Here is a 26,248-nt window from a genome sequence, read left to right as displayed (position 1 = left end):
CAAGGAAAACTCACACCCAGTGGGATGTCGGTGACAATGATGACTATGAGAAACCTTGGAGAGGAACGCATACGTGGGCAACACTGTTGTAACACGTGGCTTGGCATTGTCTTGCTGAAATAAGCAGGGGCGTCCATGATAACGTTGCTTGGATGACAACATATGTTGCTCCAAAACCTGTATGTACCTTTCAGCATTAATGGTGCCTTCACAGATCTGTAAGTTACCCATGTTTTGGACACTAATACACCCCCATACCATCACAGATGCTGGCTTTTGAACTTTGCGTCGATAACAATCCGGATGGTTATACTCCTCTTTGTTCCGGAGGACACCACGTCTACAGTTTCCAAATATAATTTGAAATGTGGACTCGTCAGACCACAGAACACTTTTCCACTTTGCATCAGTCTATCTTAGATGAGTTTGGGCCCAGCAAAGCCGGCGGCGTTTCTGGGTGCTGTTGATAAATGGGTTTGGCTTTGCATAGTAGTGTTTTAACTTGCACTTACAGATGTAGCGACGAACTGTATTTAGTGACAGTGGTTTTATGAAGTGTTCCTGAGCCCATGTGGTGATATCCTTTACACACTGATGTCGGTTTTTGATGCAGTACCGCCTGAGGGATCAAAGGTCCGTAATATCATCGCTTACGTGCAGTGATTTCTCCAGATTCTCTGAACCTTTTGATGATATTACGAACCGTAGATGGTAAAACCCCTTAATTCCTTGCAAAACCTCGTTGAGAAACGTTGTTCTAAAACTGTTCGACAATTTGCTTACAAAGTGGTGACCTTCACCCCATCCTTGTTTGTGAATTACTGAACATTTCATGGAAGCTGCTTTTATACCCAATCATGGCGCCCAAATGTTCCCAATTAGCCTGCACACCTGTGGGATGTTCCAAATAATTGTTTGATGAGCATTCCTCAACTTTATCAGTATTTATTGCCACCTTTCCCAACTTCTTTGTCACGTGTTGCTGGCATCAAATTCTAAAGTTAGTGATTATTTGCAAAAAAATATATATGTTTATCAGTTTGAACATTAAATATGTTGTCTGTGTAGCATATTCAACTCAATATGGGTTGAAAAGGATTTGCGAATCATTGCATTCCGATTTTTTTTTACATCTAACACAATTTCCCAACTCACATGGAAACGGGGTTTGTGGGTGAAATCAGATCATCGCCCATGGCACACCAGATTGTATCTCACGGCACACTACTGTGCTGCCGCACAGTGGTTGATAAAACACTGACATAAGGGACACATGTAGTGCCCGTTTAGGGACCTGGCTTGCACACAAAAAAGTAGATTGTACAGCAGTTCATTAAAGTACAAATATTTCTGCTCTCCCCCTGCGTCTGTCCTGGCTGGCTCCTTTGTCATTCCAGCGGCATTTCATCAATACCCATTTTATCTGATGATACCCCGACAGGAAAATGTCACATTGTTTACTGGGGTTTGCAGTGACACTGAGGACAAAGATGTGCCAAGATAGCATTGTCTGCCTGAAAAAAATATTTGCAGGAACGCAGCAAAAGCACATTACCTTAAACAACCACCTATAGTCTGCTTTAGAGAGCCTCGGAAAACATGATGCAGCAGCATATAAAATATATATTGTGCCTCTCTGGCACTCTCACAGACACCTAGCATTTGTAGTTGTGATTTTTGCATAATGAGGAAAGACGTCATTAAAGGGGCGCTATGGTGCAAAACCAACTTTTCTTACCTGATCAGAAATCAGAATCAGAAATACTCGAGGGGATATTAGGATGTTCAATCCCATTCAAGAGCAGACAAACATTACAGGGAGACAGAACAAGTTGGCTGACAGGTCTGCCAACTTCCGGAGCCCCTTACAAAAAAGGTGAGAGGGGGAGAAGGGGATCCAGACTGAGGCCAAGGGGGGAAAAACTCGTAGCCATAGCACACATTAGCATGTGTGGAAGAGGGAAACATCAAACATCAAATGACACAAAGGAGATTAAAGACATTAAAAGGGCATAGTTGATGCAACCAGCCATTTCTACATACAGCTACAAAAGTAAAACAAAAAATAAAAAACGTATACTCTGCGGTGTTCCACGCCATCGTCTGCTGGGGTAGGGGGGAGCATGGCCAGAGACAGGAGCAGACCCAACAAAGCAACCAAGAGAGCCGACTCCACCCTCGGCCGCCCACCAACTCTCGGCCAGTGTCCAGTCCGCATGGATGAGCGAGGATCAATCAATCAATCAATATTTATTTATATAGCCCTAAATCACAAATGTCTCAAAGGACTGTACAAACCATTACGACTACGACATCCTCGGAAGAACCCACATAAGGGCAAGGAAAACTCACACCCAGTGGGATGCCAGTGACAATACTGAGTATGAGAAACCTTGGAGAGGACCTCAAATGTGGACAACCCCCCACCCCTCCTCTAGGGGACCGAAAGCAATGGATGTCGAGCGCGTCTAACATGATACTGTGAAAGTTCAATCCATAGTGGCTCCAGCACAGCCGCGAGAGTTCAGTTCAAAGCGGATCCAAGACAGGAGCGAGAGTCCCGTCCACAGGAAACCATCCCAAGCGGAGGCGGATCAGCAGCGTAGAGATGTCTCCAACCGATACACACACGAGCGGTCCATCCTGGGTCTCGACTCTGGACAGCCAGTACTTCATCCATGGTCATCGGACCGGACCCCCTCCACAAGGAAGGGGGGGACATAGGAGAAAAAGAAAAGAAGCGGCAGATCAACTGGTCTAAAAAGTAGGTCTATTTAAAGGCTAGAGTATACAAATGAGTTTTAAGGTGAGACTTAAATGCTTCTACTGAGGTGGCATCTCGAACTGTTACCGGGAGGACATTCCAGAGTACTGGAGCCCGAACGGAAAACGCTCTATAGCCCGCAGACTTTTTTTGGGCTTTAGGAATCACTAATAAGCCGGAGTCTTTTGAACGCAGATTTCTTGCCGGGACATATGGTACAATACAATCGGCAAGAGGATGCGCTTTAAGGAGACCGAAGTGTCCGATACCTGCTCATTCACTGTGACGCTTGTCCGTCCCGGCGCTCAGCACCAGCCCTGTCTCTTTATCCGCATCTCCTCCAGTCTCTCCAAACAGACTCTGGTGTGGCAAAGACCCGGCAGCTGGTCTCCATGGCCAAATGGCTCCTGAGAGCCGGATCCGGAAGTCCACAAACAAAAGCACCGCACAAGTCACAAAAGTGCCACCCCTTGTCGCCTAGTCCCTGAGGGTCCCGAACCAAACGGCAAAAAAAAAACCCCACATGAAAGCAAGAGGGAAACATTAAGAACACAACAGGATGACACAAGAGCACAGAGCTTCTGCCAACAGTAGGGAAAAAAATGGTACCTGTTTTATGGCATTTTCATCCGGTTGTAGTCAATAAATTCCTTGCTTGTCTCTATCCTCTGGTTGTGGAGGAGCAGACTGGCTTCCACATGCATGCAAAACAATCTGTTTGTAGACTCGTTATGGAAGGGCTAAAAACTACATCACTTAATATAAGACCGCCCACAATACGGCACATTCCGAAGAGACCGTCCGAAAGCGGCTTGAAGATGGTCTGTATAATAACATTTATGGAACATTTTGCCTTGGAGACCACAACGAGGTGTTTCACATGTACCATATTTTTTGGTCTATAAGGCGCACTGAAAAATCATTGCCTTTTCTCGACAGTGCGCCTTTTGTACGGAATAATGTTGGTTGTGCTTACCGACCTCAAAGCTATTTTGTTTGATGCATGGTGAAATGATAAGTTTGACCAGCAGATGGCAGTCACACATAAGAGATATGCGTAGACTGCCATATAATGGCAGTCACACATAATATATATGTGTAGACTGCAATATGGCTCAAGTAAACAACACCAAAATGTTATATGTTCTATTGAAAATATAGAACATGGGTATCAAACTCTGGCCCGCGGGCCAAATCTGGCACGCCGTGTAATTTAATTTGGCCCTTGAGGCAATATCAATTTAGCATTACAGCTGGCCCGCCGGTGTTATACAGTGTCGGTGCCGCTGTAACACCGCATTCACCGCTAATACTCATACTTGCCAACCATCCTAATTTTCCCGATAGACTCCCGAAGTTCAGTGCCCCTCCTGAAAATCTCCTGGGGCAACCATTTTCCCGAATTTCTACCGATTTCCACCTGGACAACTATATTGGGGGCGTGCATATAAGGCACTGCCTTTAGACTTCTCTGCCACCTGTCGTCACGTCCAATTTTCCTCCATACTAACAGCGTGTCACATAATATTTGTGGCTTTTACACACACACACACACGCAAAAGTAAATGCAAGGCATACTTAGTCAACAGCCATACAGGTCACGCTGAGGGTGGCCGTATAAACAACTTTAACACTGATACAAATATGGGCCACACTGAACCCACACCAAACAAGAATGACAAACACATTTTGGGTGAACATCCGCACCGTAACACAACAGAACAAATACCCAGAAACCCTTGCAGCACTAACTCTTCTGGGAAACTTCCAGCAAACTGACCAATAATTAACGTTTTATTCATGCATTTTCTCTTGTTACTTCAAGGCTTGAATGTTTGGTTCATTAATTATTGTTATTTTATTTTCAAATTTATTATTAGCCTGTGGAAAAAATGTGATATTTACCTCAGAAAATTGCAAATAGATAAAAAGACATAAAATGTTTATTTGCATTTTATTTGATATGCCATTGATATTCTTTTAATTATTATTATTATTATTTGAAACTGCATTTTGCATGTCACTAAAGTTATAAAAGCCTTGCTTGTTCAATATTTAATGCAAATCTTGTTTGGTAGAGTGGCCGTCCCAGCAACTTGAGGGTTGCAGGTTCGATTCCCGCTTCCGCCATCCTAGTCACTGCTGTTGTGTCCTTGGGCAAGGCACTTTACCCACCTGCCCCCAGTGCCACCCACACTGGTTTGAATGTAACTTAGATATTGGGTTTCACTATGTAAAGCACTTTGAGTCACTAGAGAAAAGCGCTATATAAATATAATTCACTTCACTTCACTTCACTATTAAAAGGTTAATTTGTTCAACATTGGCCCGCGGCTTTGTTCCGTTTAAAATGTTGGCCCACTCTGTATTTGAGTTTGATACCCCTGATATAGAACATTACACATGGCGCTCAAAAATCTATCAAAATGTTTTGGTACGACTTTGGTGAGCTATGAAGCCGCGCCGCTTGATGGATTGTACTGTGCTTCAACATATGAGTATTAATATGGTTTGTGCATAAGGTAAGACATTATCTGGCGTTTTGTTTTGCAATATTATGCAAAAACTAGTTTCCCTACCTTCTGTTACCTGCTGATCTGTATTTGGGATCTGCATAAGTCTGGAAAATTTGCACGCATTCCGCCTTTGTAGTCCGCATCGACTCCTTAGTCGATAATCTTCTTCTTTTTCTCTATCTTCTTGTTATGAGACATTTATCCTCAGCTGTTGCCATTTCGAATATAAAGTAGCGTAAAGGTCTTACTTACATCTGTCAGTATACTCGCCATGAAAGCGCTAAAACATACTGGTGTAGTGAGTTTACATTATTCACCCAAGGTCGGACGGTTTTTCACGGGACTCATTTCGGGCCTTGTTATTGCACTAGTGAACCACGGATGAGGAGATGCTGCTCCGTTGTTGATAGAAGTAGTCTGAATGTCATTAAAACAGTTAGCTCCATCTTTGGACACTTCTTCCACTCCCATCCTTGCACGCTACACCGTTCCAACAAAGATGACAGAGAAAAGACTCTGCTGAAGGTGAGCCACGTAAATAAGACCGCCCACAAAACGGCGCACCCTGAAGCAACTGTCAGAAAGCGGCTTGAAGATGATTTGTAAAAGATAATCTATGCAGTATTATATGTTATGTAGACCACGGTGAAGTGTTTTCAATTTAGAAAAAAATAAAAAATATATGACCCCTTCAATGCGCCTTTTCTATGAAAATAGACCTGAATAGACCCGCTCACTGCCATATGGCCAGGAAAATACGGTGGATTAAAAATCATCATATGACCCCCTTAACATTTTCAACAGAATAATACTTCTGAAACGGAAAAAGTATGTTTTGTAATGTGATTTATTGGATGTGATATAACTCATTGTTTTTGTTTCTCTCCAGGTTGGCATTGAAGAAATGCTATCAAGAGTGTGGGACTCCCAACCCAGAGTCTTCAAGTTTGCCCGTAAACATCAGAGAAGTTCCTATGCCAATGGACTGAGGCGACAGAAGAGGGACTGGGTCATCCCACCCATCAATGTGCCGGAGAATTCCCGAGGACCCTTCCCTCATATGCTTGTCAGAGTAAGTAACATTTAAAATATATATGTATATATTTCAGTCTACAGGGGTGCTGTGGAATATGCATCAATATGTTCTATGACAGAGTTCATATCGTATCACAAATCAGTCTTGCATTTTTTGGAATCATTGAAATGTACTTCTGAAGTCTGATTTTTGTTTTGATTTGCAACCCCTATGGGGCCGGCAGAGGTTCTGCATGGGAATTGTAAATATTTTGTCTTTGGTATGTTATTTTTAATTAAAAATAAAAAAGTATTCCCCTCCCGCCCCCTAAGTTTTCCACAAATGTTCATGTTTTTAAATCAATCAATCAATCAATCAATGTTTATTTATATAGCCCCAAATCACAAATGTCTCAAAGGACTGCACAAATCATTACGACTACAACATCCTCGGAAGAACCCACAAAAGGGCAAGGAAAACTCACACCCAGTGGGCAGGGAGAATTCACATTCAGTGGGACGCCAGCGACAATGCTGACTATGAGAAACCTTGGAGAGGACCTCAGATGTGGGCAACCCCCCCCCTCTAGGGGACCGAAAGCAATGGATGTCGAGCGGGTCCAACATGATACTGTGAAAGTTCAATCCATAGTGGCTCCAAGACAGCAGCGAGAGTCCCGTCCACAGGAAACCATCTGAAGCGGATCAGCAGCGTAGAGATGTCCCCAACCGATACAGGCGAGCGGTCCATCCTGGGTCCCGACGAGCGGTCCATCCTGGGTCTCGGCTCTGGACAGTCAGTACTTCATCCATGGTCATCGGACCGGACCCCCTCCACAAGGGAGGGGGGGACATAGGAGAAAGAAAAGAAGCGGCAGATCAACTGGTCTAAAAAGGAGGTCTATTTAAAGGCTAGAGTATACAAATGAGTTTTAAGATGAGACTTAAATGCTTCTACTGAGGTAGCATCTCGAACTTTTACCGGGAGGGCATTCCAGAGTACTGGAGCCCGAACGGAAAACGCTCTATAGCCCGCAGACTTTTTTTGAGCTCTAGGAATCACTAATAAGCCGGAGTCTTTTGAACGCAGATTTCTTGCCGGGACATACGGTACAATACAATCGGCAAGATAGGCTGGAGCTAGACCGTGTAGTATTTTATACGTAAGTAATAAAACCTTAAAGTCACATCTTAAGTGCACAGGAAGCCAGTGCAGGTGAGCCAGTACAGGCGTAATATGATCAAACTTTCTTGTTCTTGTCAAAAGTCTAGCAGCCGCATTTTGTACCAACTGTAATCTTTTAATGCTAGACATGGGGAGACCCGAAAATAATACGTTACAGTAATCGAGACGAGACGTAACAAACGCATGGATAATGATCTCGGCGTCTTTAGTGGACAAAATGGAGCGAATTTTAGCGATATTACGGAGATGAAAGAAGGCCGTTTTAGTAACGCTTTTAATGTGTGACTCAAAGGAGAGAGTTGGGTCGAAGATAATACCCAGATTTTTTACAGAGTCACCTTGTTTTATTATTTGGTTGTCAAATGTTAAAGTTGTATTATTAAATAGAGGTCGGTGTCTAGCAGGACCGATAATCAGCATTTCCGTTTTTTTGGCATTAAGTTGCAAAAAGTTAGCGGACATCCATTGTTTAATTTCATTAAGACACGCTTCCAACTGACTACAGTCCGGCATGTTGGTCAGCTTTAGGGGCATGTAGAGTTGGGTGTCATCAGCATAACAGTGAAAGCTAATACCGTATTTGCGTATGACGTCACCTAGCGGCAGCATGTAGATGCTGAAGAGTACAGGGCCAAGGACCGAACCCTGGGGAACTCCACACGTTACCTTAACATAGTCCGAGGTCACACTGTTATAGGAGACGCACTGCATCCTATCAGTAAGATAAGAGTTAAACCATGACAGGGCTGAGTCTGACATACCAATTCGTATTTTGATACGCTCTAATAAAATATTATGATCGACGGTATCGAAAGCAGCGCTAAGATCGAGGAGCAGCAACATAGATGACGCAAATACACATCAACATGGCAGTCACACATAAGAGAGAAATGTAGACAGCAATTTTGATTGATTGATTGATTGATTGATTGATTGATTGAACGTTTTATTAGTAGATTGCAAAGGAAGAAAATTCATTATGTGAAACAGTACGGTTTGCACAGTACAGTTCATATTTTGTACAATTGACCACTAAATGGTAACACCCGAATACGTTTTTCAACTTGCTTAACCCTTGTGTATAGTTCATTTTGTTGACTCAGCCAGTGTTTGTGGGTCTGATGGACCTGTTGCATTTTGTGGCTTTTTTAATGCCTTTCAATCCAACACTTTTATGTTAAAATACTGAACAGATGTTTACCTTATCCAAATAAACATCTGTTCAGTATTTCACGTAAAAGTGTTTGATATGAACGCTGCATGGAAAATTTCTCTGCCAGTTTCTGCATCCCACAGAGATTCTTCCTTTGTGTTTCTGCCCCTGCGGTTCCCACACAAGGTTGCAACAGTGCTTGTCAACACTGTCTGCTCTCATTTTCTCGCACATTTGACCCTCTGGTGTTCTGTGTACCTTCACAATGTCCTCCTCCTGTGTGTGTGTGTGTGTGTGTGTGTGTGTGTGTGTGTGTGTGTGTGTGTGTGTGTGTGTGTGTGTGTGTGTGTGTGTGTGTGTGTGTGTGTGTTTGTGTGTATGTGTGTGTGTGTGTGTGTCTGTGTGTGTGTGTGTGTCTGTGTGTGTGTGTGTTGTCATGGAAATTTCTTAAAGACGATCCTTTAGTGACAAATAGCTTTAAAATGATTTATTACAGTAACAAACAAATAATAACAAGCTTTGCAAAGCGAGACCAAACCAGAACGACACACCGGTTCGTTCCAGCTTGTTCTAACTCCTTTAGAATTTGACATGACAATTATACATTCTCAGAAGTCCCCCCCTCCATGCTCATTTACATACAGTACACCAGTGGAATGAATACCCAAAGTCCTGTGAAGAAGAAGAGGGTGTCGTTTGCCCAGAGGGGGGGGAGGTCACTCAGGAAAGGGGAACAATTTCTGTTGGGGGTCAGGAAGAGGAAAAACACATGCCCAGGTCAACTATAGTCCACATGTTACATCAAAGACACCGGAGACAGCTTGATCAGATAATAGATCTCTTGCTAAGTGTCACATTCCTGAGCCCGATAAACAACTTTTGGCGACCCGTTCAAAGAACATCATCAATTAAAACGAGTACAAGTAATTTTGCTATCACAGTGTGTGTGTGTGTGTGTGTGTGTGTGTGGTGCACAGAACATCAATTTCCACACTTCTAGTGGACCTGGACATCTTATATGTAATAGAAATGTGTAGGGGGGGGTGTACGGTGTGTGGTCATTGAATGTGTATTTTTATGTATGTTCTTCACAGAAAATGAGCCAAAGTCAGTGAGTGTCAGTTTGAAAAATTAATTAATTGTATCATTTTTTCTTTTAATAAAAAAAATGAAAACGGGTCCCACAGACCCGAACACCACACCAAGGGTTAATTTGGGGTCCATGTTAATCAATTCATACTACAAATATATACTATCAGCATAATGCAGTCATCACACAAGTTAATCATCGGAACAAGGACACCATAAAAGTGCCATACGATGGCAGTCACACATGAGAGACTGCAATGTATAATATTTAGACAAAAGTTTATATTATATATACTATTATATATATATAGTATTTATATAGGTGTGTGTGTGTGTGTGTATATATGTATGTATATATATATTTATGTATATATATATATATGTATGTATATATATGTATGTATATATGTATATATATAAATTGTGTATATGTGTGTGTTGTGTATATATGTGTGTGTGCATATGTATATATGTAAGTGTGTGTGAATTTAAATGTATTATATATAGATAATATATAGCATCTACGCAGCATCCACTGAATTGAATTATATTATATATATTATTGTATTATATATTATATATGTATAGGGGTGGGACCTAATAAGTTTACTTTTTCCCACTTCCTTTTGAGCCAATCTTGACATCTACAAAAGATTTGTAAAATGTAATGTTTTCAATGTAGGTGTAAAAATAATGTATATATATATTTATTTTGTATTTTATGTCATTCTTTTGTTTTGTTTGCATGGCTCAAAATAAACCATTCATTCATTCAATATGATTCAAGTAAACAACACCAAAATAGAAGAAATGCTATCAGGAGTTTGGTACTCTCAACCCAGAGTCTTCAAGTATGGTATTACATTCATGTTACTATTTAAGATAGCTACGTAACGGTACTAGTCGCAAGATAGCGAATAGCGCACCAGTTGCCTGCTGGCGATTAGAGGCACTATACTGTAATATTCAAATATGTTATTAATAATAATAAGGTACCTTTAGGACCAGTTTAATTCAAAACACAATATATACAGGCTATATAAGTATGGATTAATCTGTTCAGGTAATCAAACACACCATCAGGTTCTCTGTATATTCATTGATAAAAATCCTACGTTTAGGAATTTTTTTTAGCTTCCCTAGCTGGAATTATAATACATTTTAGAGATGACACCTGTTAGTGCTCTGCAGCTACACACGCACCTCGATCTTGTTTTTTCATGATTTCTTTCTGCAATTCAATTCATATCATCTCCTTCTTCTCATCGTTGTCCTTTACACTCACTTTCTTCGGACCGATATTTTGGAAAAATAATGCTTTGTCTTTCTCGCTATCTATCTAAAAGCCAGCTAATGCGAGCAAGTGAGACACCGGATGTCGGATGGATCTTGAAGGGTTCACTGAAGCATTTGCTAAGCAGGGGGTCAGCAACCCCCGACTCTCGAGCTACAAGCTGTTCTTTAGTGCCGCCCTAGTGGCTCCCTGGAGCATTTTTAAAAAAGGATTGAAAATGGAAAAATATTTTTTTTTCTTGTTTTAGTATGTTTTTTGTGTGAGGACAAACATGACAAAAACCTTCCCAATTGTTAAAAATCCCACTGATTAATATGTTTGTGTGTATGCTTCACTGATGAGAGTATTTGGTGAACATCGTTTTATCCTCCTATTTTTGGCGGTTCTTGACTGTGTTGACTGTGACGCAACAGTTTGTTTACATGTAAAATCTTCCACTCCGTATTCGTCTCATTTTTTCCACCAAACATTTTATACTGTGCATGAATGCACAAAGGACTTGTTGGAGTGATAATCAGGCATATTGGGTCAGTGCATGACTGCAGGCTAGTCAATGCTAACATGATATTTAGGCTAGCTGTATGTACATATTGCATCATTATGCCTCATTTGTAGGTCTATTTGAGCTCATTTAATATCCTTTACTTTCATCCTCTTTGTATATAATTTAGTTTTGCATGTCTTATAACACATTATCTGTATGTAATATTGGCTGCATTTCTGATAGTTGTTTGTGTGCCATGTTGTTCCAGACCACAGCAAACATTACCTAGCTTGCCAAAGATTGTAATAAGTGTCTTTAAAAGATGACAGTTTGCCGTTTCCTTTAACTCGGACACAAATCTATACCTTTGGTTATTAAAAGCCAGGAATTTCCTGAAGTTATCTCACCTTCTGAGTGGCCTATGTTTTACTAATGGTTTCTGATGTTATAAAAATGTATAGAATAAATATCACATTTCAACATTCTGTCAACGAAGATTTGCTTCAGCCTGCGACACATAGTCATTTTGATATTAGGCTATTATAGCTAATATAGACACTAACATCATGTGTTGCCTTCATTATAAGACTTATATTGTTGTGATCCGGTTCCCGGATCACATCTTTAGTCTATGTTTGAGTCCCTTTTTGATTATCTTTGGACTCTTCCAATCCCTTTGTTTGAGCACTTCCTTGTTTGTATTTATCACCATGGCGACTTCATTTGCTCCACCTACACTGACTTTCTGTCACACACCTGTTTTTGATTATTGTTTTAGTATTTAAGCCTGACTTCTTCCTCAGTTCGTTCTTGGCTCATGGTTTGCTACACGCATAAATCACGTATGATTTCTCTAAGTCCTTGTTTTGCTTGCTAAGTCTCGTCTTAGCTACCGGGCGCTCGGCACGCGCTTTTGGACGGTTTGGACTCCCTGCTAATATTAGCGTTAGCTTCCGTGCATAAGCACGCTCTTTCTTTTCTGTTTGCACCAGTGTTCTATTATCTTTTGTATATTAAAATCAGCTTCTTACCGACAATCCTGCCTGTCTGGTCCCACTGCATCCTGGGGTGATACATTCGCGCACCAAAATGCGTTCCGTATGTGACATATATATACGGCTTTTCATTTTTTGCCGCTCCAGACAGATTGGTTATTTTGTATTTTTGGTCCAATATGGCTCTTTCAACGTTTTGGGCTTCTGACCCCTGTGCTAAGCCAACCAGCAGTGCGGATTTTCCTGAAACCACATGTTTTACTTGCAACTCAAGGCAAACCAATTAGCAGAGACTACTCGTATCTCAAACATTTTCAAAGGTTGGGTACCCATGAGCAGAGGCAGCAATGTAGGGCTATACCAGGGTTCGGGAACCTTTTTGGCTGAGAGAGCCATGAAAGCCAAATATTTAAAAATGTATTTCCGTGAGAGCCATATAATATTTTTTAACACTGAATACAACTAAATGTGTGCATTTTTAAGTAAGACCAACATGTTTAGAGTGTAATAAATCCCTTATTCATTTTAATAACATTCTTATTCTGAAGTTAACCAAAAATAAATCAAATACTTCTTACCATTAATGCGACTTCTTGAACAAGTCTGGTATAAAACGGATGGATGGATAAAATGCATGAGAATGTTTTGTATTTTGAACATTATTTTTAGCTCTGTGCTTACTAGCGGAATTATTCATAATTATCGTGTTAAGCCAGAGGTGTCCAAACTTTTTCCACTGAGGGCCGCACACTGAAAAATCAGAGCAAGCGGGGGCCATTCTCATAATTTTTATTTTAAAAACCAATACAATATAAGTATAAAAAAATATACATTTAGGCCTCCACTCAGTTATGATCCCGGGGACCCCAAAGGGTTTTGGTCAAAAAAAATATTAAAAATGTGTCATTATTCAGTATTATAATTTTTATTATTATGCAAGTTTTAAATCTCTAGATCAACATTAGAAAAAAAAATGGAAAAAACACAAAATATGCAATATTTTCACCCAATAACTTTTTTAAGTGGGATATTTGAGATTATATAATAATTGGAGCCTTAATATTGGATTTTGATTCATTATTATTTTTTGAGCAATGACACTTAAAAACAATTCACACTAAAATAATTGGGGATCCAAAAGTGTCCTACTTATTAAAATGTTAAAAATAAATTATACATTTTTTCCACTGTTTACTTTTAGCACAATAATCTCGAGATCAACTTCAGATGTATCCGTCAATTCTAAGTTTTATTGTTGTTTGTTTTGTTTGTTTGTTTTAGGCCTTCTTTAAAAAAAAAAAACAGCTCAGTTTTTTGTATGGTAAAACACAAAATATGCAACATTTTCCCCCAAAATATCTCAAAGTGGAATATTTAATGTGATGTAATCAAAGCCTTGTATAAGTCAATAATTCAAAATGACATTGATTTTGATTCATTATTCTTTTTTAAAGTGGAACATTATCACAATTTCAAAAGGGTTAAAAACAATAAAAATCAGTTCCCAGTGGCTTGTTTTAATTTTCAAAGTTTTTTTCTAAATTTTACACCTCCCGGAATATCCCTAAAAAAAGCTTTAAAGTTATTGATTTTCGCTATTTGCGATGCGACTGTCCATTTCCCTGTGACGTCATACAGGGCTGCCAATACAAACAACAGCAAGATATAGCGACATTAGCTTGGATTCAGACTTTGATTTTAGCGGCTTAAGCGATTCAACAGATTACGCATGTATTGAAACAGATGGTCGGAGTATGGAGGCAGATAGCGAAAACGTAATTGAAGAAGAAATTGAAGCTATTGAGCGAATAGCTATTGACGCTATTCGGCCATAGCATGGGTGTACCTAATGAAGTGGCCATTAGCATGGCTGCCTTATTAGCATCGCCGGTAAAATGTGCGGACCAAACGATCAGGACTTTCGCATCTTGTGACACTGGAGCAACTTAAATCCGTCGATTGGTAAGTGTTTGTTTCGCATTAAATGTGGGTATCTAGTTTCAAATGTACATACAGCTAGCGTAAATAGCATGTTAGCATCGATTAGCGTAGCATGTTGGCATCGATTAGCTGGCAGTCATGCCGTGACCAAATATGTCTGATTAGCACATAAGTCAACAACATCAACAAAACTCACCTTTGTGATTTCGTTGACTTAATCGTTGCAAATGCATCTGCATACATATCTGTGCCATGTCTGTCTTAGCATCGCCGGTAAAATGTGCAGACACTCTGGCAAATTCAATGGGGGTCTGGTGGCAGATTTCTTGCCAGTGGTGCAACTTGAATCCCTCCCTGTTAGTGTTGTTACACCCTCCGACAACACACAGACGAGGCATGATGTCTCCAAGGTTCTAAAAAATAGTCAGAAAAACGGAAAATAACAGAGCTGAGACCCGGTGTTTGTAATGTGAAAATGAATATGGCGGGTGTGTTACCTCGGTGATGTCACGTTCTGACGTCATCGCTAAAAGACCGATAAAAAGAAAGGCGTTTAATTTGCCAAAATTCACCCATTTAGAGTTCGGAAATCGGTTAAAAAAATACATGGTCTTTTTTCTGCAACATCAAGGTATATATTGACGCTTGCATAGGTCTGGTGATAATGTTCCCCTTTAAAGAAAGAAACAGCCTGCATGGCAGCTTTGTGTTATAAGAGTAAGCATTGCAACAATTACTTGTTACATTTCACCTGTTTGCTCTTTTATACCACTTTTTATGTTTTAAATTTTTTTTTTATTGTATTCTTAAAATGTGCCGTGGGGGCGTTAAAAAATGACACGCGGGCCGCACTTTGGACAGCCCTGTGTTAAGCAATGTCAGCTAAGATTTACCTGAGAGCCAGATGAAGTCCTCAAAAGAGCCACATCTGGTTCTAGAGCCATAGGTTCCCTACCCCTGGCCTATACCATACTCTAAGTGGTATAGGGCACAACGACAGTAATTGCCTACCTTTAAAGGTAGACTTTTGACATATTGTGTAACATATTTACTGCACCTGTGCAATGAAATCACAACAAACATGGTTAAATCGTTGCCCTCATCACAGGGTTAATGCCAGAAAATGTACCCTCCTACTCATGTAGTGAGAAAGGAACAAAACTGAGGCACACGTATGCAAGTCACGCTTGGTCTCACAGGAATACATCCAAGGATTATTCAAGAGCTTTTTCTCTCAGCACCTGTTAATAGTCAGTTGAGTATTTTTCACATCTCAGTTCATCCCTTATAAGAGAGCATTGACATTAATTACTCTAGTTATTAAAACACCCACACTCTACCAACTGTAGGGAGCCCAAACTCACACGAAATTAATGGCTGTGTGTGTATGGGTGTGTGTGTGTGTGTGTGTGTGTGGAAGGGGCGGCATGGTGTTAGTAACCAGGAAACTTAGGGGGAGTGATTGTGGCGGAAGGTCGCTCGAATTGTGTTATGCAACGAAGGCCTAGAGCAGGGGTCGACAACCTTTACCACTCAAAGAGCCATTTTGACCCGTTTCACAAAATAAAGAAAACAATGGGAGCCACAAAACTCTTTTGAAATTTTAAATGAAATAACACTGCATACAGAATTTCTTTTTTACTTTGTGCTATGTATAAAGCAGGGGTCTCAGACACGCGGCCCGCACCTTAATCTGAAAACGTAATTATAGTGGGGCCCGTGAGTTTTACATGAATGCCGCTTAACAGGATCACACTTGCCAACCCTCCCGAATGTTCCGAGAGACTACCGAGTGTCAGATCAACTATTCTCGCCAATGTTTGCAGAATTTCCCTCGATCAACATGAATAAGGGCATCCTATGAAGGCGCTGCCTTTGGCGCCTTCTACAACACGTTCAACTAGCTTGCCAGCCCAGTCACAGGTCGTATGAGGCTTCTGCAGACACACGCAAACGATTGCAAGGCATTCTTGTTTAACAGCCATACAGGTCACACTGAGGGTGCCCGTTTAAACAACTTTAACACTGTTACTAATATGCGCCACACTGTGAACCCACACGAAACAAGATTAACAAACACATTTCGGGAGAACATCGGCACTGTAACACAACATAAACACAAAAGAACAAATACCCAGAATCCCATGCATCCCTACTCTTCCGGTCTACATTATACACCCCCGCTAGCACCAAATCCCCACACCCTCTATGTGCGTCGGTTAAGGTGTGCGGGGTTGGGGAGGAGGCGGGGTTTGGTGCTAGCTGGGGTGTATAATGTAGCCCAGAAGAGTTAGGGATGCATGGGATTCTGGGTATTTGTTCTGTTGTGTTTATGTTGTGTTACAGTGCCGATGTTCTCCCGAAATGTGTTTGTCATTCATGTTTGGTGTGGGTTCACAGTGTGGCACATATTAGTAAGAGTGTTAAAGTTGTTTATATTACAACCCTCAGTGTAACCTGTATGGCTGTTGACTAAGTATGCGTTGCAGTCACTTTCGTGTGTTAACAGAGGCTGAATATAAAATGTGACCAGTCTGCATGCAGATCGCGGGGTGTAAAAGCAGGCGTGACGACATGTTGTAGATTAGGTTAAAGCGATTACCATCACTGCACACCCTCAATATTGAAGTCCACGCGAAAGTTGTAGAATGTTATCCCCAGGTGATTTCTGAGAGAGGCACTAAAATCCGGAAACCTCCCGGAATAATCGTTGGGGTCGGCAATTTAGCAACTGAGCCACATCACAGTGATCAAAGAGCCGCATGCGGTTCCGGAGCCGCCGGTTGCCGACCCCTGGCCTAGAGGAATGTCGCTTATCCAGGCTTTGAGGTATGTACGTATCAGGGTTAATACAGATGCTTGAAAACCTTGAAAATTAAATGTTAATGTTGTGTTTTAAAGGTTTGAAAAATGCTTGAATTTTGGGTTAGGTGCTTGTAAATGCTCGGCAGTCTGACTCAATAGGCTATTTCAATCCATCCATCCGTTTTCTACCACTTATTCCCTTCGGGGTTGCGGGGGGCGCTAGTGCCCATCTCAGCTACAATCGGGCGGAAGGCGATGTACACCCTGGACAAGTCGCCACCTCATCGCAGGGCCAACACAGATAGACAGACAACATTCACACTCACATTCACACACTAGGGCCAATTTAGTGTTGCCAATCAACCTATCCCCAGGTGCATGTCTTTGGAGGTGGGAGGAAGCCGGAGTACCCGGAGGGAACCCACGCATTTACGGGGAGAACATGCAAACTCCACACAGAAAGATCCCGAGCCTGGGATTGAACCCAGGACTACTCAGGACCTTCGTATTGTGAGGCAGGCGGACTAACCCCCTCTGCCACCGTGAAGCCCTCAATGGGCTATTTGTAAAATGGAAACAAATAAAATAAGTTTCTTTGAAAAAGAGAGCTACAATCTTGGTCTGTTGGCTTTGCACAAGCCCTTACATTAGGTTGTCGTCATATCGCCCCCAAGAGGACAGTGGTGCATCGGTCCATCATGCCGGGAGGTTGTCGTTTTAATGAATATTGGGCGGAAAATGACAAATACAACCTTTGGATAAAATGTGGACCAAATCCACGTGCAGCCTGCTGCAAAGTATGCACAAAGGAAATCCAACTTTTCGCAATGGGACTCTCGAGTCACATGAAAGGTAAACCAGAGATTAGTAACCTTACAAGTTAACTAATGTTAGCTAAAGTTTTGTTTTGTAACTTTTTGGTACGTGCCAGACCTAAACTGTGAGATCAAGGCTAGATCACATGTTAATTACGGACAGTTATTACGAGCTATGAAAGGAAAAAAGCCAGCGTTTGTCAATGATAAATGATAATGTTTAAGATGTTGTGGTTTGTGCAGCCCTTTGAGACACTAGTGATTTAGGGCTATATAAATAAACATTGATTGATTGATTGAACTTCACTCAACTAAAAATCGATTTGTTATCATAGCCAAAGTTATAAGGCTAGAGATGCTTAATGAAAGGTGACTGAGGTGTTGTGAAACAAACTAAATATTTTCCTTTAATTTATTATCCTTGTAATAATGTGGAACAGTTTAGTTAATAAATGAGTGAAATTGAAATGTTGAGGGTGCGTGCAATTATATCACATTATGCAGTTTACAAGCACAAATACGGTGTGAATCAATCCGCGCTGTTCAATGTCATTGAGTGCTGTAAGTAAGAAAAAGAACAAGAAATTTGAAAACAACACAAATGGAGACATGTTGACAAACACCAATGACAGTGAATAGTTTACAGAAACACTGCTTGATTTTCTATGCCCCATTCACTTAATGATAACTGGGTTTAGGTTTTAGCAGATTTTCCGTAGTTTTCCTACGGACAGCATTTGGTGACCTCAAACAACAAGGCTTGAAGGATTGATTCACACTGGTTTTTGCCTCATGAAGGGTACTGGAAAAACTGGGAAATTGATATTGAAATTCCTTAAAAAGTGCTTGAATTTGGCCATGGAAAAAGGTGTACAAACTCTGATGTATGTATTGATTGTGTAGCGTCCCGGAAGAGTTGCTGTTACAAGGGGTTCTGGGTATTTGTGTTGTTGTGTTTATGTTGCTTTGCGGTGCTGATGTTCCCCCGGAAATGCGTTTGTTGTTCTTGTTTGGTGTGGATTCACAGTGGGGTGCATGTTTGTGATAGTGTTAGTGTTGTTTATGCGGCCACCATATGTGTGACCTGTGGGGCTGTTTAATAAATACGCATTGCTTTCACTTGTGTGTATGTGTTCAAAATGAACATGATCATTAAATCTGGTAATGATCGTATAGCGCAGAGGTGTTAAACTCAAATACAGAGTGGGCCAAAATTCTAAACTGAACAAAGCCAGGGGCCAAAGTTGAATAACTTAACCTTTTAATAGGGACCCAAACTAGTTTTGCATTGAATATTGAACAAGCAAAGCTTATTTAACTTTATAGTGACATGCAAAATCGAGTTTTGCTGGTAGCGGGGGTGTATATTGTAGCGTCCCGGAAGAGTAAGTGCTGCAAGGGGTTCTGGGTATTTGTTCTGTTGTGTTTATGTTGTGTTACGGTCCGGATGTTCTCCCGAAATGTGTTTGTCATTCTTGTTTGGTGTGGGTTCACAGTGTGGTGTAACAGTGTTAAAGTTGTTTATACGGCCACCATCAGTGTGACCTGTATGGCTGTTGACCAAGTATGCTTTGCATTCACTTGTGTGTGTGTAGAAGCCGCCTATATTACGTGACTGGGCCGGCACGCTGTTTGGATGGAGGAAAAGCGGACGTGACGACAGGTTGTAGAGGATGCTAAAAGCAGTACCTTTAAGGCACGCCCCCAATATTGTTGCCCGGGTGGAAATTCGGGAGAATGTTTGCCCCGGGAGATTTTCGGGGGAGGCACTGAAATTCGGGATTCTCCTGGAAAAATCGTGAGGGTTGGCAAGTATGAGAATTAGCGTTGAATGCCCTGATACAGCGGCACCGCCATTGTATAATACCGGCGGGCCAGCTCTAATGGTAATTTATTATGGCCTCAAGGGCCAAATGAAATTACACGGCGGGTCAGAGTTTGACACCCATGGTATAGCGTGTCAGCATTTCTTGACATCTTTGAGTAGAGACTTTTAAAGAATCCTGTCCAACGCTACAACATATATTAAGGCTGTCAAAGTCAACGCGATAATAACGCGTTAACTCTGCTTGATGCCTCGTCTGCCTGGAGCTGCTGTGACGTCGATTACCATAACAACCTGTATATCACTCAAAAGCACAGATTCCAATGATTGGAATATTTTCAATAGTTCAAGACTTATGGAAATTTTAATATGGTGCCGCACATCCATAGTTTTGATATTAAAGGTTTATAAATATATTTAGAAACGTTAGCTTATCTTAAAGGCCATATTTTGCTCAGGTCTGGTGTAAAAGGTAGTGTTATATCCCCTTTTTCTTCAGCTGTGATCACTTGAACATGATATGCCCAAATGGTTTGTTCACTGAAATCTTTTGGGGTTTTTCTTTGTCCTGTCCAGCTACTCAGGCAAATCATATAGTTGATGTAGATGCCCATATCGGCTGTATAAATTTGCTTTACAACAGACAAGTGTGGGATACCTTTCTTGTTGTCTTATTTGTATTCGACTTTATTAGAATGGATGTATATCATTATCTGGTACAGCCAGGCTGGAGCAGGAGGGGATAGAAAGAGTAAACAAGGAAGACAGAGGGGGAAATTGCGGGGACAAGACGTGGATAAGACAGAGACACAAAAACAACAGCAAACACAACAAAAATAAAACAACATCAGCAAATAGGATACTGTATGTACAAATATGATGGTAAAAGTGATAGCATAGACACAGTTAGTGAAATAAATAGTAATATAGAAATGACAATGAACATCATCCATTCATCCATCCATCCATCTTCTTATGCTCATCAGAGGTCAGGTCGCGGGGGCAGAAGCCTAAGCAGGGAAACCCAGACTTCCCTCTCCCCAGCCACTTCATCCAGCTCTTTCTGGGGGATCCCGGGGCGTTCCCAGGCTAGCCGGGAGACATAGTCCTAAACACCTCCCTAGGGAGGCGTTCTGGTGGAATCTTGACCATATTTCCGAACCACCTCATCTGGCTCCTCTCGATGTGGAGGAGCAGCGGCTTTACTTTGAGCTCCCCCCGGATGGCAGAGCTTCTCACCCTATCTCTAAGGGAGAGCCCCGCCACCCGGCGGAGGAAATTCATTTTGGCCGCTTGTTCCCGTGATCTTATCCTTTCGGTCATGACCCAAAGCTCATGACCATAGGTGTTGATGGGAACGTAGATCGACCGGTAAATTGAGAGCTTTGCCTTCCGGCTCAGCTCCTTCTTCGCCACAACGGATCGGTACAACGTCCGCATTACTGAAGACGCTGCACCGATCCGCCTGTCGAACTCACTTTCCATTCTTCCCTCACTCGTGAACAAGACTCCGAGGTATTTGAACTCCTCTACTTGGGGCAGGGTCTCCTCCCCAACCCGGAGATGGCACTCCACCCTTTTCCGGGCGATGAACATCATTACACCACAAATGGTCAATACAAATACTAATAGAAATAGCACTATTGATAATGAATAATAACAATAATTACCTCTATTATCAACAATATAATTGTCTCAAATGCAATAATACATACATTTAATGATAAATTGAAAAACAAAAGAAATCCGATAAATGGAGGGGAAGAAAGAGAAGACAACTATATTAAAGGCCTACTAAAACCCACTACTACCGACCACGCAGTCAGATAGTTTATATATCAATGATGAAATATTAACATTGCAACACATGCCAATAAATTGCAATTTTAAATTTCCCGCGGAGTTTCTTGTTGAAAACGTCGCGGTATGATGACTCGTATGATGACGCGTGCGTTTGACGGCTCGGGTTGTAGCGGACATTATTTTCCAGCCCGATCCAAGCAATAAGTAGTCTGCTTTAATCGCATAATTACACAGTATTCTGGACATCTGTGTTGCTGAATCTTTTGCAATTTGTTCAATTAATAATGGAGAAGTCAAAGTAGAAAGATGGAGGTGGGAAGCTTTTAGCCTTTAGCCACACAAACAGTCGGTTTTTCCTTGTTTAAAATTCCCGAAGATGAAGCTTTACTATGGATCAGAGCGGTCAAGCCAACATGGATACTGACCAAATGTCAACCGGCTGTTTTTGGTGAGAAAATTGTGGTAATAAGTCAGCTCTTACCGGAGACATCAGCGGAGCTTCCGTCTTGCTGCAGCTGTGTGACTTCCCTCAGAGACTCTGGGTCAACACACCCGTGGCCACACCCCTCCGACTTTTAGGTACTTTATAATCTCACTAAAAGACTAATAACACAATAGGCAGATAAGGGATTTTCCAGAATTATCCTAGTAAATGTGTCTAATATCTGAATCGTTCTCACTGCCCTCGCCTTTTTTTTTTAACTTTTTTTTTTCTAGTCCTTCACTCTAAATATCCTCATCCACGAATCTTTCATCCTCGCTCAAATTAATGGGGAAATTGTCGCTTTCTCGTTTGAATCGCTCTAGCTGCCGCTGGCTATGATTGTAAACAATGTGAGGATGTGAGGAGCCCTACAACCCGTGACGTCACGCGCACATCGTCTGCTACTTCCGGTAAAGGCAAGGCTTTTTTATTAGCGACCAAAAGTTGCGAGCTTTATTGTCGATGTTCTCTACTAAATCCTTTCAGCAAAAATATGGCAATATCGCGAAATGATCAAGTATGACACATAGAATGGACCTGCTATCCCCGTTTGAATAAGAAAATCTCATTTCAGTAGGCCTTTAATGTTTTTGTGTTGTTTCTCCACTACGGCAATTTGGAAAACTCTGTATCGAACGATTCGGACGGGTAACAAAACCTCACAGAGGTTCGTTGGCTTGTGCTACTGCCGCTCTAAACTGTCCTTACTGCCGGCTTCTTATCAGTCACCCAGACAGACATGCAGCTTTTCAGCTGGCATTTTCAGCACACACACACAAATACGCACATAAAGTCCCTCACGCCCATTTGTACTTCGAGGCTTACATCGCCGCATTACAGAAATCGCCTTTCCCGAGTGTGTTGGCATGAGGGCAGATTTTCCTTCTCGAGCACTGGAACAAAACACACATAAGATGGAGTGCCAGAGAAGGAACCAGACGGCGGTGCCCTCACTGAGAAATGGAAACTCCTTAATTCCCCTCTATCATCTTGAGCGTTAGATGTTGGGAGTTGAATTAACACTCGCCAGCCTCATTTCCAAGTTTCTATTTTGACTCCTCTGCAACTGTATGTGCAAATGTACAGATTGTACTATAGAAAAAAATATCAGAATCAGAATTAGAATAGTTTTTATTGCCATTGTTTGAGAAGGGGTTCACAAACTAGGATTTTTTCTCGGTGCAATGGTGCAAAATAAAACACATATAACACAGAATAGGTAATAAAAAGAGCTGTAACTGACCTATCAGATCTTGTTATTGTTCATGTGCCTGATGGCCGAAGGGAAAAAACTGTTCAGGTGGCCGGAAGTGTTGGTCTGGATGGACCGTAGTCTCCTGCCTGAGGGGAGAGGGGAGAATATTTTGTGTCCAGGGTGAGAAGAGTCAGCTGTGATCCGACCCACACGGCTCTTGGACCTGGAGGAGAACAGGTCCTAGAGGGGTACGATGCGCTGCAGTCGAAGGTTATCCTGGACTGTGGCGCCGGGGAACCACACGGTGATGGAGGAGGTGAGGATGGACTCGATGATGGCTGAGTAAAACTGTCAGGTTCAAACACTGATGACATCTATTAATCAGACAAGAAGCAAGGAACCAAGCAGAGACAGAGTTCAATATAGCTCATGAGGAGAACACACGGTGCTGAACACTTAGTCACAGTCTCGCCCTACGTTCTAAGGTTCAGCTCCCGCGTCCCTCTTTTTATTTAGAGTTCCATAGTCAACATCACAGAATACAGTTGGTATAAAATGCGGCTGCTAGACTTTTGACAAGAACAAGAAAGTTTGATCACATTACGCCTGTACTGGCTCACCTGCACTGGCTTCCTGTGCACTTAAGATGTGACTTTAAGGTTTTACTAATTACGTATAAAATACTACACGGTCTAGCTCCAGCCTATCTTGCCGATTGTATTGTACCATATGTCCCCGCAAGAAATCTGCGTTCAAAAGACCCCGGCTTATTAGTGATTCCTAGAGCCCAAAAAAAGTCTGCGGGCTATAGAGCGTTTTCCGTTCGGGCTCCAGTACTCTGGAATGCCCTCCCGGTAACAGTTCGAGATGCTACCTCAGTAGAAGCCTTTAAGTCTCACCTTAAAACTCATCTGTATACTCTAGCCTTTAAATAGACCTCCTTTTTAGACCAGTTGATCTGCCACTTCTTTTCTTTCTCCTATGTCCCCCCCTCCCTTGTGGAGGGGGTCCGGTCCGATAACCATGGATGAAGTACTGGCTGTCCAGAATCGAGACCCATGATGGACCGCTCGCCTGTGTATCGGTTGGGGACATCTCTACGCTGCTGACCCGCCTCCGCTTGAGATGGTCTCCTGTGGACGGGACTCTCGCTGCTGTCTTGGATCCGCTTGAACTGAACTTTCGCGGCTGTGTTGGAGCCAGTATGGATTGAACTTTCACAGTATCATGTTGGACCCGCTCGACATCCATTGATTTCGGTCCCCTAGAGGGGGGGGTTGCCCACATCTGAGGTCCTCTCCAAGGTTTCTCATAGTCAGCATTGTCACTGGCGTCCCACTGGATGTGAATTCTCCCTGCCCACTGGGTGTGAGTTTTCCTTGCCCTTTTGTGGGTTCTTCCGAGGATGTTGTAGTCGTAATGATTTGTGCAGTCCTTTGAGACATTTGTGATTTGGGGCTATATAAATAAACATTGATTGATTGATTGATTGATCACTGAGGCCGCCTCTAAAAGGAGTGGTCACATATATTATGCAAAGCAGGTCCAGGACGCACAGTACGTGACGGAATGGGCTGGGGGCCTTGTGATTTTGCCTTGTCCCCGCTTCGTCTGCGTGTTGTCATCTTATCTTCGTTGAGGTCCTTGAAGTCTCTGTCTCGTCTGCGTGCTGTCATCTTATCTTCGTTCAGGTCCTTGAAGTCCTTGGCTGTTAGCGGGCTAAAACAAAGATAACATCTGTTGCAGAGGCCACCCCTTAAGACAAGAAGTTTTGTCCTTGCATAGATTAGAAAAAGTCTAACTTGAGAACAATAGCTAATAACTAAAGCAACAGACTTTAAGCATACTAAAGTTAGTGTGATAATATATACATAGTTATTCTAACAAAAACTGCAGCAGCATCTCGGTCGGCACCTTAAGTTTCCTCAGTTGCCGCAGGAAGTACATCCTCTGTTGGGCCTTTTTGATGAGGGAGCTAATGGTCGGCTCCCACTTGAGGTCCTGGGTGATGGTGGTGCCCAAAAAACGGAAGGAGTCCACAATTGAGACGGGGGTGGGAGAGTCAATCAGGGTGAGGGGGGATTGTGGGGCTGTGACTTTCCTGAAGTCCATGAGCATCTCCACTGTTTTCTGGGCGTTCAGCTCCAGGTTGTTGAGGCTGCACCAGGATGCCAGCTGATCTACATCTCTCCTCTAGGCGGACTCGTCGCCATCCGAGATGAGCCCGACGAGGTTAGTGTTGTCCGCAAACTTGAGCAGTTTTACGGACTAGTGACTGGAGGTTTAACAGTTTGTAAACAGGGAGAAGAGCAAGGGGGAAAGTGCACAACACTGAAGAGTCCCCAGTGTTTGTGGTTCAACTGTCCGAGACAATCTTCCCGGGCCTTTTTGGCCTTTTTGATGAGGGCGCTAATGGTCGGCTCCCACTTGAGGTCCTGAGTGATGGTGGTGCGCAAGAAACGGAAGGAGTCCACAATTGAGACAGGGGTGGGAGAGTCATTCAGGGTGAATAGGTATTGTGGGGCTATGACTTTCCTGAAGTCCTTGATTATCTCCACTGTTTTCTGGGCGTTCAGCTCCAGGTTGTTGAGGCTGCACCCGGATGCCAGCCGATCTACGTCTCTCCTCTAGGCGGACTCGTCGCCATCCGAGATGAGCCCGATGAGGTTACTGTCGTCCGCAATCTTGAGCAGCTTTACGGACTAGTGACTGGAGGTGCAACAGTTTGTATACAGCAGCGTTTCTCAAAGTGTGGGGCAGGCCCCACTGGTGGGGAATGGAGACATGACAGGTGGGGCGCGAGAAACGGGAGGCAATTCCACTAGAATGTATTTTTATTTTTAGTTTTTATTATTTTCTTAGATTTTTTTTTTTTACTATGCTTT

At 42.2% G+C, this 26,248-nt stretch overlaps 1 protein-coding gene across 1 annotated transcript in view; it reads left to right on the top strand.

Moving 5' to 3' along the window:
• Positions 1-26,248, top strand: part of cdh4 (cadherin 4, type 1, R-cadherin (retinal)) — a 706,961-nt gene that overhangs the window by 438,764 nt on the left and 241,949 nt on the right. The window contains exon 4 of the mRNA XM_061874925.1: positions 6,170-6,352. Coding sequence (XP_061730909.1) covers positions 6,170-6,352 — 183 coding nt within the window. The remainder of the gene's footprint in view (positions 1-6,169; positions 6,353-26,248) is intronic.

This window comes from Nerophis ophidion, linkage group LG16 (genome assembly GCF_033978795.1).
Source record: "Nerophis ophidion isolate RoL-2023_Sa linkage group LG16, RoL_Noph_v1.0, whole genome shotgun sequence".
NCBI lineage: Eukaryota > Metazoa > Chordata > Actinopteri > Syngnathiformes > Syngnathidae > Nerophis > Nerophis ophidion.
This window is presented reverse-complemented; position numbering and strand designations above follow the sequence as displayed.